Source organism: Mytilus trossulus, chromosome 6 (assembly GCF_036588685.1).
Source record: "Mytilus trossulus isolate FHL-02 chromosome 6, PNRI_Mtr1.1.1.hap1, whole genome shotgun sequence".
Classification (NCBI taxonomy): domain Eukaryota; kingdom Metazoa; phylum Mollusca; class Bivalvia; order Mytilida; family Mytilidae; genus Mytilus; species Mytilus trossulus.
In genome coordinates, this window is record NC_086378.1 from 39,940,554 (window position 1) to 39,957,280 (window position 16,727).

General features: G+C 31.6%; 1 protein-coding gene across 1 annotated transcript in view; it reads left to right on the forward strand.

The window, feature by feature from the left end:
- Positions 1-16,727, forward strand: part of LOC134721342 (26S proteasome non-ATPase regulatory subunit 7-like) — a 64,773-nt gene that overhangs the window by 29,200 nt on the left and 18,846 nt on the right. The window contains exon 4 of the mRNA XM_063584283.1: positions 11,413-11,493. Within this exon, the coding sequence (XP_063440353.1) occupies positions 11,413-11,493 (81 nt within the window). The remainder of the gene's footprint in view (positions 1-11,412; positions 11,494-16,727) is intronic.

The following is a 16,727-nucleotide window of genomic DNA, read 5'->3' on the forward strand; positions in this document are numbered from 1 at the left end:
AAATAGGGGTATTCTTGTCAGATAAAAGACTTTTAGTTATATTTAAAAAATAGGGAAATATGACATTAAATTAGTTCTATCTTTTTTATAGCTCACCTGGCCCGAAGGGCCAAGTGAGCTTATGCCATCACTTGGCGTCCGTCATCATCTGTCGTCATAAACTATTTCAAGAATCTTCTCCTCTGAAACTACTAGGTCAAATACTTCCAAACTTTAATTTAATGTTCCTTAGGTTATCTAGTTTATAAATTGTATCTATCAACAAACATGGTCGCCATTGCTAAAAATAGAACATAGGGGTCAAATGCAGTTTTTGGCTCATATCTCAAAAACTCCAGCATTTAGAGCAAATAAGACCAGAATTTAAAGTATTTATTAGGTCAAGGTCTACCTGTCCTGAAATTTTCAGCCTAATTGGGTAACTGGTTTTTCAGGTATAATGCCCCTGAATTGATGATTTGAAAGAAATTTTGCAGTTTTTGGTTATTATCTTGAATATTATTATAGATACAAATAAACTGTTAGTAGGAAAAATGTTAAGAAAAGTAAGATCTACAAAAAAGTTAATTTGACCAAAATTGTCAATTGGTCCAAGGACACAGTTATCGTCCTTTGGTTTTCGTTGTCTACGAATATAGTCCCTAGTGTAAACAGTGTATAACTTGCATGTTTTATTTAATACACTTTCCCAATTTATTTATTTATATTAAATGCATGAAATATTAAGTAGGGGGGTGTAATTACATGTCAAAAAAATTTGGGTGCTGAAACTTTATGTTAAGTAGTGAATTGGTCCAGTTCTAAAAGGTCAAATTTTATCACGTCTGAAGCTGTCAAACTGAATTTTACACCCCCTTAACACAGAATTGCCAATATTTTGAGTTAGAGCTGGTAGAAGTTTCTATAATTTTGATATTATTTGTCTCACTGGTAGTACACTACACTGTAAAACTATTTTTAAGAAAGAGCAGGTGCGATTTTTTTAATTTGAATTTATTGTCTAAAAGAAATGCACTACGAAATAACTGTTCTCGGGGCTAAGAGATAAATTACTGAAATCTAGATTCTGTACTTTGGGAACTTTCCTGAATGATTTGCTGGTTTCAATTTGTCAAACTCAATAAAAGTAAAGGATTTACATCTTTGGTTTACAGAAATTCTGTTAAAAAGTGACATTTTGGCATTCTACGGCTATAATAAGGATTTTAAAGAAGTTTACATTTTATGCCTAAGAGGCATGCTGACTTTCTATCTGACAGCTTTTTGGTTCCTGATATTTGTGTTTCTGTGCTTAAATCAAATTTAATTAACCATTTGTGAACTCTGAATAAAGAGAAAAGTAGACTATCACAGAAAAAAAGTGCAGAATATTTTGTATTCATGGCCCTGGTTAAACGGCCTAACTGATGTATGTAAAATGTGAAGCGCTTTGTACATCAAATCTCCAGTCCATCACAAATATTTCACTAAATCTGAAAAGAAAGCTTTTTACTATATTCAGTACACCTTACTCCTTTAAAGGTTACCATATTTTTTTTCCTGTATGATAGTAAGTGGTCCAAATTTATACCTTTTGAGACTTAAACTAAATGCAAGTTTTCCATCGAAATGTGAAAAAAACTGGCCGCCAGACCATATTGTCTTTCAAAAAAATTTAAATGCAAGAGTCCTTTTGCATTTAGACTTCTTGTATGATAACACCTTAGCTTAGAAATGAACAAAAAGTAACACATTTTCACTTCTGATAGCTTCTGTGTGCATTTTTATATGTCAATATGGACTACCGCCTAAATTGACTCTAAATAATTCTCAGTACTGCATAGTCCAAGACCATTTTATACTCATGTGGTATACTTTTTGTAACTTTTCTATACATTTAAAGTACATTTTTAATATATATGAAAGAATAATTTAGGCTTAAAAATCTTCCAAAACTTCAAATTGGCTAACAAAAATGCATATTTATATAAGGCTTCCCTGAATTGGAAAATCTCTATTTTCAGGCATAGGCGCATATAAATTTGACTTTGGAATAAATACAATACATCTGATAAATAAAATGAGTGTGCAGATGCTTTTAATACTTAATATCTAATATTCAAGAGCATTTAAAAAGTAAATTTTTGCAAAATTTCAAGTTTTAGGCCAAAATCTTGACAGTTGAAGATATTTAATTTATACGTCAAAAATAAACATCCAAATGTCAATACTAAAATGACCCCAGTTTCTGTTATATATGACATATGGCCATGAAACTTGGCAAACCATCTCATTATTGCCTAAGCTTAGGTTATGCAAAGTTTTATAAAGATTGGTCAAGTCTTTCTGTCCTAATTGGTCCAAGGACACAGTTATCGTCCTTTGGTTTTCGTTGTCTACGAATATAGTCCCTAGTGTAAACAGTGTATAACTTCATGTTTTATTTAATACACTTTCCCAATTTATTTATTTATATTAAATGCATGAAATATTAAGTAGGGGGATGTAATTACATGTCAAAAAAATTTGGGTGCTGAAACTTTATGTTAAGTAGTGAATTGGTCCAGTTCTAAAAGGTCAAATTTTATCACGTCTGAAGCTGTCAAACTGAATTTTACACCCCCTCAACACAGAATTGCCAATATTTTGAGTTAGAGCTGGTAGAAGTTTCTATAATTTTGATATTATTTGTCTCACTGGTAGTACACTACAATGTAAAACTATTTTTAAGAAAGAGCAGGTGCGATTTTTTTAATTTGAATTTATTGTCTAAAAGAAATGCACTACGAAATAACTGTGTTCTCGGGCCAATTGACCCCTTAAGGAGTTATTGCCCTTTAAAAACTTTTTTCACAATTTGTTCATCATGTTGACTTACTTTTAAAAATCTTCTCCTTTGAAACTGCTGTATCAATTTCAGCCAAACTTAGGCTAAATGAGTTTCAGAGTATCTTGTATAAATTTTATATTTTATTTCCTTGTATGTCAAGAAACAGCTCCTATAGCTAAAATAGGACATAGGAGAAAATGATTTTTTTTTTTGCTTTTGAAGAAAATAGGACGATTCAAAGATTTAAATAAATTGAAAAGCCAAAATAATCATTGATGAGAGATTTAACCAAAAAAATTAAGGTGAGCAATTCAGGCTCTTGAGAGCCTCTTGTTTTTAAACATCGTTAAAAAGATGTGTGTCTAAGGTGAACGCCACAAGAACCCTGTAATACTAGCACAAGAGTATAGCGTGTAAACATTCCTTTTCAATAATATGGTTGTATTGGAAATCTTTTCATACAGATTGACAACTCATTGTCCGATATGCATGTAATATTTGCGACATGACGCCCATAGTTCTTTCTACCATCATCATCTTATTCTTTGATATTGCTGTAAACATCGATGGTTCACACCCAAACAAAATGGGAGTAATGTACCTTCAGAGCTTCTCCGTGTTATACACTTGTGAAACTTAATATATAGACGAAATTTCTGTATTGAAATGAATCTACATCTCACAAACAGGATTTTCAAATAACGATTTTGAGTAATCACCTTACAAACCAATATAAAGGTATGGCAAGATATAACCATGAAGGATTTTATTTTTTGTCAGACGCAAGAACTCATCACTCTCATAAACGTATACGTATACATGCATAATGTCGATAGTCCGTTTTCTAACTGTTCAGAGTTAGACATGTCACTTGTTCATTCTTGGATGCCTTCATATTCCCTGTCCAACGATGGGAACTCTTTCTAATTGTGTTGACTATAAATGCTTGTATGGTAATTCTGTCGTTTATCTGTACAAGTGGTTGCATTTCCTCTCCTTTCCCAACAAAGAAACACACGCAACGCTACTAGTCTGCTTTCTCTGGAGCTCATCCTCAATGGCGCTTATACGTCAGGAAACTTACATGTGTACTAATAATGATTGTTTCAAGTAGCATATTAATCTATTGCAATAAAAAATCATAATATCTAATAAAATTGGTAGATTTAGCTAACTTAGTCCTTATATTTGTATAAAGTAACATTTGTTACTAGTGGAAAATTGTTTTAAGGTTGATTAAGCTACAATTAATAATTGTTCGCCGGTCCGTTTCTGTGATTACCATTAGATAATGCATGTTCATTTTCCAATCAATCTATCATCAAGAGCAGATAATTAATGCTATTTTCGTTCATAGTCTTTTTCAAAAATGATGAACGGTTCTTTATATTGGTATGTAATCATTTTAAACGTTTCAAATAAATGAAATTATATTCGTACATCAATGTTTTTGATACACCAATAACAAAAACTGAAATATATTGAATGTATACATTTTGTAATTATTCAAAATTATATCAGAAACGTAAACTTATTTATAAAATAATAAACCTGTTAAGGGGAGAGAATACTCGCATAACTTTTTCGAATTAGCACATAATACAACGGAATGTCACTCTTGCATACAAATGGCACATTAATAGAATTAATTAACTGCGCAATCGTGCTCCACCTTCAATGATGATTCTAAACTATAAATATAACCAAAAGTTGTTAATCTATAGATAGTGAAGACTAATGAAAGCTAATCCACTGTAAACATATTTCTTTGCAATTTTTTAAAACTTCCTCAGGAAAATGATCGAGTCACTTGACTTTCAGAGCTGAAAATTGAAGTTTTTACACAATATTTGAATAAAATAGTTAAAGATTATTCGCTTCTGAAAGTGTAAGACGCAATAAAAATCGTATGCTTGCACCATCCTACTGAAATACGAATTTAATTAAGTCCTGAACATTTCGACATTTCTTCGTATATTTATAGAAAAACCGGTTTAACCAAATCACAAGGACATGTTAAGATCCGACTAAATACCTATTTCCCGATATGGTCAGGTAAAATTGCTACTTCAAGAACAACGATGTATAGACGAACTATTCTAAATTAGTCAATATCAGTTATGCATGACTAAAATGTAAGTTTTATTACAACTGTATTACTTATTTGGATTAATGACGGCTATAATGTTCAACATTGCACAAATATTATCATAGCGTTTTTTTTTAAAATGTACAAAAATCCTCAAAAAATAATAATGCTTTAGCTTAGATAATTGGAATTCTATTCACAAAAAGTTCGTGTAAATGATTGTCAAATGAATTTAATTATGTCAGAATGAAATGTTGAACAGAAACTAAAAAAAAATCATGCATGTTGTATGTTGTATTTTTTTCAATTAAAAACTTTTTTTTTTAATTTGAATTTATTGTCTAAAAGAAATGCACTACAAAATAACTGTGTTCTCGGGCCTATTGATGGCTATCAGTTACATGTTCATTGTATACACATATTCTTTGGCCTTAATGTAACTCTATGGTAATCTATGACCCACTGGAACCCGCCTCTGAGATTCAGGCCAAAAGGCTTAACCTGTAATACATTGATTGTTTTTGATTGCTATCAATATCAAAAAGAAGATATGGTATTGAAACAGCTCTTCGCAAGAGACCAAACGAAACAAAAATAAACAACTATAGGTGGCCTTTAACAATGAACTAAGCCCACACCGCTATAAAACACACCGAAATGACAAATGAAATACAATTCATACGAGAAAACTAATGGCCCAATTTAAGCACATAATAGTGAACAAATAAAACTACTGAAATACACGCTCCTGGCTTTGGACATGCTCATACAGAATATGGCGGGATTAAACATGTTAGCGGGCACCCAACCCACCACCTAACCATACATTGACTGTCGTATGGTAAACACTTTCAAAAATGCTATCAAATTAGAAATCGGACGTGTGTATTAGTATGCTTAGCCATAGATGCATCTGTCGAGTTATTGTATTTAAATTTTTCCTACCAATTCACCCTTTCGTATACATGAGTTTTTTTTACATGTAAAAATGTTCTCCAAGAGTTTTTCAACAAAACAACGGACATTATGGGTTGCTGTCTGCATGTTATGGTGGTAAATTATTATTCTCAAACATGCATATTGGTTATAATCATATCAAAGCATGATTAAATACATGCAAAATTCATTGACACACGCAATATTGTGTCAATGAAGCGTGCAGTATAAAAAGGTGTAATGACAACGAAGCATACACACTGAGAAAATTAAGACACTTTAAAACATGTATTTTTTTTTAGCTCACCTAGCCCGAAGGGCCAAGTGAGCTTATGCCATCACTTGGCGTCCGTCGTCTGTCTTCGTCGTCTGTCGTCGTAAACTATTTCAAGAATCTTCTCCTCTGAAACTACTGGGCCAAATACTTCCAAACTTTAACTGAATGTTTCTTAGGGTATCTAGTTTATAAATTGTATCCGAGGTTTTGATCTATCAACAAACATGGTCGCCATTGCTAAAAATAGAACATAGGGGTCAAATGCAGTTTTTGGCTTATAACTCGAAAACCAAAGCATTTAGAGCAAAACTGACATCGGGTAATATTGTTTATCAGGTCAAGATCTATCTGCCCTGAAATTTTCAGATGAATCAGACAACCCTTTGTTGGGTTGCTGCCCCTGAATTGGTAATTTTAAGGAAATTTTGCTGTTTTTGGTTATTATCTTGAATATTATTATAGATAGAGATAAACTTTAAAGTGAGCAATAATGTTCAGCAAAGTAAGTTCTACAAATAAGTCTATCTGACCAAAATTGTCAATTGACCCCATAAGGAGTTATTGCCCTTCAAAGACTTTTTTCACAATTTGTTCATCATGTTGACTTACTTTAAAAAATCTTCTCCTTTGGAACTGCTGTATCAATTTCAGCCAAACTTAGGCTAAATGAGTTTCATAGTATCTAGTATAAATTTTATATTTTATTTCCTTGTATGTCAAGAAACATAGCTTCTATGGCTAAAATAGAACATCGGAGAAAATGATTTTTTTTTTGCTTTTGAAGAAAATAGGACGATCCAAAAAACATTTAAATAAATTGAAAAGCCAAAATAATCATTGATGAGAGATTTAACCAAAAGAATTAAGGTGAGCGATTCAGGCTCTTGAGAGCCTCTTGTTTTCTAGATACAACATAAACAAACGACCTTTATAAGTCTGTTAATTTATACTATGAAGTTTTCAAAAATGTATGTTTTAAAAACTATGAGGTACGAGAAACATTAAGTTTTGAATGTTTAAAAATAGCAAACATGTTTAATCATTGATATCGTCATGCGTTTTTTTATGTTTGTATATAAAAATGTCACATTTTTTAAAAACATTTTAGTAACTAATGAGTATTATGGCAAAGAATATATTGGAGCAAAATATCCGAAGAATATATATTAGATTGTCTTTAAAAGTATGAATTCCTTACTGTCTCAACTCGGTGTTACACGGTGTGTTCGTTTCGAACGCGTCAACGTCCGGTTTCATCTGTATCGGGGTTATACAGGGTGTAGACACAGGCTCCTAGTTAGTTATATTAATCTAAAGATCTGTATACTTTTTAATGATGATTCATAATTTTATTATACGATCGCAAAATTTGAAAAAATTTTGTCGTATATTGCTATCATGTTGGCGTCGTCGTTGTTGTCCGAATACTTTTAGTTTTCGTACTCTAACTTAAGTAAAAGTGAATAGAAATCTATGAAATTTTAACACAAGGTTTATGACCACAAAAGGAAGGTTGGGATTGATTTTGGGAGTTTTGATCCCAATATTTTAGGAATTAGGGGCCCAAAAGGGCCCAAATAAGCATTTTCTTGTTTTTCGCACAGTAACTTTAGTAAAAGAAAATAGAAATCTATGAAATTTGACACAAGGTTTATGACCACAAAAGGAAGGTTGGAATTGATTTTGGGAGTTTTGATTCTAATAGTTTAGGAATTAGGGGTCAAAAAGGGGTCCAAATAAGCATTTTCTTGGTTTTCGCACCATAGCGTTAGTATAAGTAAATAGAAATCTATGAAATTTAAACACAAGGTTTATGAGCATAAAAGGAAGGTTGGTATTGATTTTGGGAGTTTTGGTCCTAACAGTTTAGGAATAAGGGGCCCAAAGGATCCAAAATTAAACTTTGTTTGATTTCATCAAGAATTGAATAATTGGGGTTCTTTGATATGCTGAATCTATTACTGTGTATGTAGATTCTTAAGTTTTGGTCCCGTTTTCTAATTGGTCTACATTAAGGTCCGAAGGGTCAAAAATTAAACTAAGTTCAATTTTGACAAAAATTGAATCCTTGGGGTTCTTTGATTCGTGAATCTAAAAATGTAATTAGATTTTTGATTATTGGCCCAGTTTTCAAGTTGGTCCAAATCGGGGTCCAAAATCAAACTTTGTTTTATTTCATCAAAAATTGAATAAATGGGGTTCTTTGATATGCCAAATCTAACTGTGTATGTAGATTCTTAATTTTTGGTCCTGTTTTCAAATTGGTCTACATTAAAGTCCAAAAGGTCCAAAAATTGAATTCTTGTGGTTCTTTGATATGCTGAATCCAAACATGAACTTAGATTTTGGATTATGGGCCCAGTTTTCAAGTTGGTCCAAATCAGGATCTAAAATTATTATATTAAGTATTGTGCAATATAAAAAAAATTGCTTTTGAACAAAATTGTGCAATAGCAATTTTTTTTTTAATTAGAGTTATCTTTCATTGTGCAATAGCAATTTTTATACGACCGCAAATTTTGAAAAAATTTTCGTCGTATATTGCTATCACGTTGGCGTCGTCGTCGTCGTCGTCGTCGTCGTCGTCGTCGTCCGAATACTTTTAGTTTTCGCACTCTAACTTTAGTAAAAGTGAATAGAAATCTATGAAATTTTAACACAAGGTTTATGACCATAAAAGGAAGGCTGGTATTGATTTTGGGAGTTTTGGTCCCAACATTTTAGGAATTAGGGGCCAAAAAGGGCCCAAATAAGCATTTTCTTGGTTTTCGCACTATAACTTTAGTTTAAGTTAATAGAAATCTATGAAAATTTGACACAAGGTTTATAACCACAAAATAAAGGTTGGGATTGATTTTGGGAGTTTCGGTCCCAACAGTTTAGGAATTAGGGGCCAAAAAGGGACCCAAATAAGCATTTTTCTTGGTTTTCGCACCATAGCGTTAGTATAAGTAAATAGAAATCTATGAAATTTAAACACAAGGTTTATGACAATAAAAGGAAGGTTGGTATTGATTTTGGAAGTTTTGGTCCCAACAGTTAAGGAAAAAGGGGCCCCAAAGGGTCCAAAATTAAACTTTGTTTGATTTCATCAAAATTGAATAATTGGGGTTCTTTAATATGCCGAATCTAACTGTGTATGTAGATTCTTAATTTTTGGTCCCGTTTTCAAATTGGTCTACATTAAGGTCCAAAGGGTCCAAAATTAAACTTAGTTTGATTTTAACAAAAATTGAAACCTTGGGGTTCTTTGATATGCTGAATCTAAAAATGTACTTAGATTTTTGATTATTGGCCCAGTTTTCAAGTTGGCCCAAATCGGGGTCCAAAATTAAACATTGTTTGATTTCATCAAAAATTGAATAATTGGGGTTCTTTGATATGCCAAATCTAACTGTGTATGTAGATTCTTAATTTTTGGTCCAGTTTTAAAATTGGTCTAAATTAAAGTGCAAAGGGTCCAAAATTAAACTAAGTTTGATTTTAACAAAAATTAAATTCTTGGGCCTCTTTGATATGCTGAATCTAAACATGTACTTAGATTTTTGATTATGGGCCCAGTTTTCAAGTTGGTCCAAATCAGGATCTAAAATTATTATATTAAGTATTGTGCAATAGCAAGTCTTTTCAATTGCACAGTATTGTGCAATGGCAAGAAATATCTAATTTCACAATATTGTGAAATAGCAAATTTTTTTTTAATTAAGAGTTATCTTTCTTTGTCCAGTATAGTAAGCAAGAAATATCTGCAAGATTTTTTTTTAATTGGAGTTATCTTTCTTTTTCCAGAATCAACTTAAATCTATGTTATAAACAATATACAATGTATATTCACTTTTTACTACCAACTGATAAATTTAAATAATCTTTACCATTCAGTGATAACAAGCAGTTTTTTTACATCATGTATTTAAATGAGTAGTAATTGTTGCAAACTCCATTAGAATATTTTAATTGAAATTAGTTTTGGAATAAGGGAAAGGGGGATGTGAATAAAAAATTGGGTTAAATTTTTCTCATTTGAAATTTCATAAATAAAAAGAAAATTTCTTCAAACATTTTTTTGAGAGGATTAATATTCAACAGCATAGTGAATTGCTCTAAGAGAAAACAAAAATTTTAAGTTCATTTGAATACATTCATTCTGTGTCAGAAACCTATGCTGTGTCAACTATTTAATCACAATCCAAATTTAGAGCGGAATCCAGCTTGAATGTTGTGTCCATACTTGCCCCAACCGTTCAGGGTTCAACCTCTGCGGTCGTATAAAGCTACGCCCTGCGGAGCATCTGGTTTTTATTAGAGTTATTTTTCTTTGTCCAGAATAGTTAGCAAGAAATATCTAATTGCACAATATTGTGAAATAGCAAGAATTTTTTTAATTGGAGTTATCTTTCTTTGTCCAGAATCAACTTAAATCTTTGTTATATACAATATGCAATGTATATTCACTTTTTACTACCAACTGATAAATTAAAACAATCTTTACCATTCAGTGATAACAAGCAGTTTTTTTACATCTTAATATTTTATGATGTATTTAAATGAGTAGTTATTGTTGCAAACTCCATTAGAAATTTTAATTGAGATCAGTTTTGGAATAAGGGAAAGGGGGATGTGAAAAAAAAATTGGGGTGGGGGGGGGGGGGGTTCAATTTTTCTCATTTGAAATTTCATAAGTAAAAAGAAAATTTCTTCAAACATTTTTTTGAGAGGATTAATATTCAACAGCATAGTGAATTGCTCTAAGAGAAAACAAAAATTTTGAGTTCATTAGAACACATTCATTCTGTGTCAGAAACCTATGCTGTGTCAACTATTTTATCACAATCCAAATATAGAGCTGGATTCAGCTTGAATGTTGTGTCAATACTTGCCCCAACCATTCAGGGTTCAACCTCTGCGGTCGTATAAAGCTGCGCCCTGCAGAGCATCTGGTTTCAGAGTTATTGAGATTTTTGTTTAAAAAAAAGGGGGGGGGGGGGTTTCACATGTCGCACCATATCTCAAAATCCATTAATGATCATTGCTTAAAACTTAAAACACTTCTTAGTTATATTAATTTTAAGATCTGTATACGGTAACCTTTTGGTGATGATTCAGAGTTTAATTTAAGAGTTATTGAGTTTTTTGTCAAAAAAAGGTGTTTTCGCACACCCCATCTCAGAAACTATTTATGATTATTGCGTAAAACTTCACACACAAGAGGACGGGTGTATCATGCACTCGTGGCGCAGCTGTTTATTTAGTTCTGCACTGTTTAATAAAATGCCAATGATAAATAATTTCTATGTATTACAGGTATTAGTTGTGATTGATGCCAAGCCTAAAGATTTAGGATTACCTACAGAAGCTTACATTTCAGTAGAGGAAGTTCATGATGTAAGATGTTGATACATATAAAAAGTGATGCTTCAATACTTAGAGCCATAAAGAAATGTCAGATGTAGTACTAGTGATGAAAGGAGGTCGTTTAAAGGGCATCGATTCTACTTATTGATGACTAAAATCAAAATCAAAATTGAAAATTGAAAATTGGCGACATTGCTGAAGTTTTTTTTGCTAAACTTTCCTGGGTTTTTTTTGCACAGTTTTGTCAGGAATATTTTGATTGTCAGAATTTTCAATCTGAAAGGTACTTTTTGGTGAGGGGAAAGAGACAGAAACAATGATGGTACTTAATGCATTGAAAACCACATTTTTAAAAAAAACATTGTGTTGATTCTAATCAGAAACCTGCAGGATCTCAAAAGCGCTTTCATAATATCAAAATGATAACATGAATACGAAATTTACAATTAAATTACTTCCAATGCCATCACTTTTGGGAAAAATGTAAAACTTATTGGGAGGAATTTTAAGCCATTTTTGGGGTAATTGGGAATTTTTTCTAGGAGAAATTTCGGATGTTATTTGAGGCAAACAATTATATCACTGATTAAAACTGTCAGTAGTTTTACTTCACCTTAGTCCATAGTCCTAATAGCATTATTCCAGATGACTGAGTTGAGTAACTTAAATTAATGAAGAGTAGTCAGTGTGTGATACCTCTGCGAGTATAATCGTATTTGGCGAGTTCAGGTTGAATAGAACTCGCCCTTGTGGCGAGTAGCTCTTCTGTGACAGTTGTATGAAAAACTTAAACCAATCCAACTGTGTTTTATAGACAGACAAATTACCTTTCACTTTCCTTTTGGCAATGTAAAGTATGCTTTGAAGATTGATCCAAGAGTAAATTTCTTATAAACTGTAAATAAAAACTTAATTACATTTATAATGAATATTTAAATGAACAGCATCCATGAAAAAATAAGATGCTAATTATTAAATCAGTTTTAAAATGAAATGTAAACAAAAATAATCTTTAGCCCAGTAGTCAACACTTCGGTGTTGACGAAGTGTTGACATGAATATCAACAATGTGGTCATTTTTTTAAAAATTTCCTGTTTTCGAAAAAAAACTAAGGATTTTCTTATCCCAGGCAAAGATTACCTTAGACGTAGTTTGCACAACTTTTTGGGATTTTTTTATCCTCAATGCTCATCAACTTTGTACTTGTTTGGTTTATGAATATTTTAATATGAGTGTCACTGATGAGTAATGTAGACGAAATGCGCGTCTGGCGTAATAAATTATAATACTGGCACCTTTGATAACTACTTAAGGTTATTAATTTAGGTTTTGAATAACATGAAGGGAAGAAAAAAGTCAGCAAAATAATCTTAGTGTACATAGCAGAACAATATTTGTTTTTCTCATAGCATAAATATTGAAAAATGCATTATTTTGGAGCTATTACTAAAAATGTTTAATACATACAATAACAGTCTGAATAAGATGGCGAGCTAAGAAATTTAGACTCTCACCAAGCTGGAATGTGGAATTTTAATTTGGCAAGTTGAAATGAAAATCTGCTTGCCAATTTGGTAATTTCCAAGAAAAAAAGGTTTCACACACTGTGAGTTAGGTACATTTGTATTTTGTTTATGGACACATTACAAAAAATCACATGTAAAATGATCTTCATTCCACAACATATATTAGAATTCATAATGCATATAAATATATAAAAATAACAAAATCACATCAATACCATTAAATTGTTTTATTTTATTATAATTGATACAAAACAAACTTTAGAAATATATTCCGATTATAATTGATTATTAATCGATTATGCATCTATGATTATTTCCAATAATCGATTATATTTTTATATATGTACCAATGTGTAAATTTACTTTCTAAACTTAATGCTCTGCTGATACATTCTGACTGAAGAAAAAATAATTGTGTTTTTAAAATCAACTTTTGGTTTGGTTTGGTTGTTCCAAATTTCTGTGATGAATATATTATTTTTAGCCCACCTTGCCTAAACACCCAAGTGAGATTTTCTCATCACTTTTTGTCCATTGTCTGTTATCCTATGTTAACTTTTACAAAATTCTTCTCTGAAACTACACTTGGCCACAATTATCACTATAATTGGGGTATCAAGTATCAAAATTTGTAAGGGTTCTGTGGAGCTCAGTGTTTTGCCTACTTTTGCTGTTAATTGCAGGCTCAACAAAAATGAGTGAAAAAATCAATAAAAATATTCCACTTGATACTGTATTTTGATTGTAAGAAGTTTGGTAAAAATCGAGGATAGTTTATGAATAAAAAGTTTTAAAAAAAATTAAATGCAGAATGTATTTAATATCAACTGGAAGAAAAACTAATATAAGTCTATTTACAAGTTTGGTACAAATCCAGGATAGTATAAGAAAGTTATTAAAATTTTAAAAACTTTAACTACAGAGTCAATATATTGTTTCCTTGCAGAAAAACTAAGTCCATTTATAAGTTAAATAATGCAAAAATGTATTTATTTTTTACAAAATTTACTTCTGGATACTATCAACAATCTTCTGTCCAAGTTTGGTGCAAAACCAAGATAGTTTAAGAAAATAATTGAAATTTTAAAGACTTTAACCACAGAGTAAATGCAATGTTCCAGCAGAAAAACTAAGTCTATTTATAAATAAAAGTAAAATTTCGGAAAAACAAGAATTCTATTTTTACAAAATTTACTTCTTATGATCATAAACAAGCTTCTGTCCAAGTTTGGTACAAATCCAGGATAGTTAAAGAAAGTTATTAAAATTTCCAAAACTTTAAGCATAGAGAGAATATTTGTGGCCACAGCCGCCAACAACAAGCACGCAAACGACTGATTTCAAGATTGCTATGTCTTGCTTTTTATATGATGGCAAAAATTGATAATTTTTTGGTCGTATATTGGTATCACTTTGGCGTAGTCCTTGTCCAAAGACATTTGGTTTTTGCACTCTATTAACTCTAGTAAAAGTAAATATAAATCTATGAAATTTAAACACAAGGTTTATGACCATAAAAGGAAGGTTGGGATTGATTTTGGGCGTTTTGGTCCCAACAGTTTAGGAATAAGAAGCCAAAAAGAGCCAAATCTAACTGTGAATTTAGATCCTTAATTTTTGGTCCTGTTATCAAATTGGTCTACATTAAGGTCCAAAGGGTCCAAAATTAAAGTTAGTTTGATTTTAACAAAAAATGAATTCTTGGGATTCTTTGGTATGCTGAATCTAAACATGTACTTAGATTTTTGATTATGGGCCCAGTTTTCAAGTTGGTCCAAATCGGGGTCCAAAATTGAACTTTTTTTTGTTTGATTTCAACAAAAATTGTATATACAGGGTTCTTCAATATGCTGAATCTAACCATTTATTTAGAGTTTTAATATTTGGGCCCGGTTATCAAATTGGTCCACATTGAGGTCTAAAGGGTCTAAAATTGAACATTATTCGATTTCATCAAAAATTGAATTCTTGGGGTTCTTTGATATGATAAATCTAACCATGTATTTAGATTTTGGATATAGGAATACTGCAAAGGGATGGTAAGAATTGTCTTTGGGAATTGTGGCTCAAACCATTAAGGAATAAGGTGCAAAAAAAGGGGGGAAAGAGTTTCCAGGTTAAAGAACAATTAAAGTACAAAACCTAATTTAAAAGCAGTGTAAGGTTGGTAATTGAAACTCATTTTAATATCTTGACACCTAAATTGCTCTCGGATTATGTATATTGGAAATTTGCCAAAAACTTTATTATTAATAAATTCCATTGGGAATTTGCCAAAAAAATTAGGTTAATGAACTTCATTGGAAATTTGCCAATAAAATGTTGCATTGCAGTTATCTTTCTTTGTCCAGAAAAGTATGAAATTTTATATTTTATGATGTATTTAAATGAGTAGTTATTGTTGAAAAATCCATAAGAATTGAGATCATTTTTGGAAAAAGGGAAAGGGGGAGGTGAAAAAAATTGGTGGGGTTCAATTTTTCTTATTTCAGATTTCAGAAATGAAAAAGAAAATATCTTCAAATATCAAAGGATTAATATTCAACAGCATACTGAATTGCTCAAAAGCAAATATGCTTTATACAATGCAATATTCAATTTTACTAGCTACCAACTGATAAATTAAAGCAAGCTTTACCATCCAGTGCTAACAAGCACTTGGATTACCAGTGTTCTCCCCAGGCCGTTTTAGCGCCGCGATATTCAGCGCTATTTTAATTCACCGCGGTGGTATTTGGGCAGACCGCGGCTCTATCCAATCAAAAGTCAGAGCTATTGTTTTTGAATTTCAAACATCCTGTATTATTTTGTACACATTGCGATCACGTGATCGACTGGTTTATTTATCCGAGAGATCGTTAATTCACCCAAAGATGTCAAATATCGTAGGGACCAGTTCAATAAATGATCAAAATGGCGCCATTTCCAAAACTTTTACTGCCAAATTAACCTTTCCTTCCTCGAGAGTTTTTATACGACCGCAAATTTTGAAAAAATTTTCGTCGTATATTGCTATCACGTTGGCGTCGTCGTCGTCGTCGTCCGAATACTTTTAGTTTTCGCACTCTAACTTTAGTAAAAGTGAATAGAAATCTATGAAATTTTAACACAAGGTTTATGACCATAAAAGGAAGGCTGGTATTGATTTTGGGAGTTTTGGTCCCAACATTTTAGGAATTAGGGGCCAAAAAGGGCCCAAATAAGCATTTTCTTGGTTTTCGCACTATAACTTTAGTTTAAGTTAATAGAAATCTATGAAATTTTGACACAAGGTTTATGACCACAAAAGAAAGGTTGGGATTGATTTTGGGAGTTTTGGTTTCAACAGTTTAGGAATTAGGGGCCAAAAAAGGGCCCAAATAAGCATTATTCTTGGTTTTCGCACAATAACTTTAGTTAAAGTAAATAGAAATCAATGAAATTTAAACACAATGTTTATGATCACAAAAGGAAGATTGGTATTGTTTTTGGGAGTTTCGGTCCCAACAGTTTAGGAATTAGGGGCCAAAAAGGGACCCAAATAAGCATTTTTCTTGGTTTTCGCACCATAGCGTTAGTATAAGTAAATAGAAATCTATGAAATTTAAACACAAGGTTTATGACTATAAAAGGAAGGTTGGTATTGATTTTGGGAGTTTTGGTCCCAACAGTTAAGGAAAAAGGGGCCCAAAGGGTCCAAAATTAAACTTTGTTTGATTTCATCAAAATTGAATAATTGGGGTTCTTTAATATGCCGA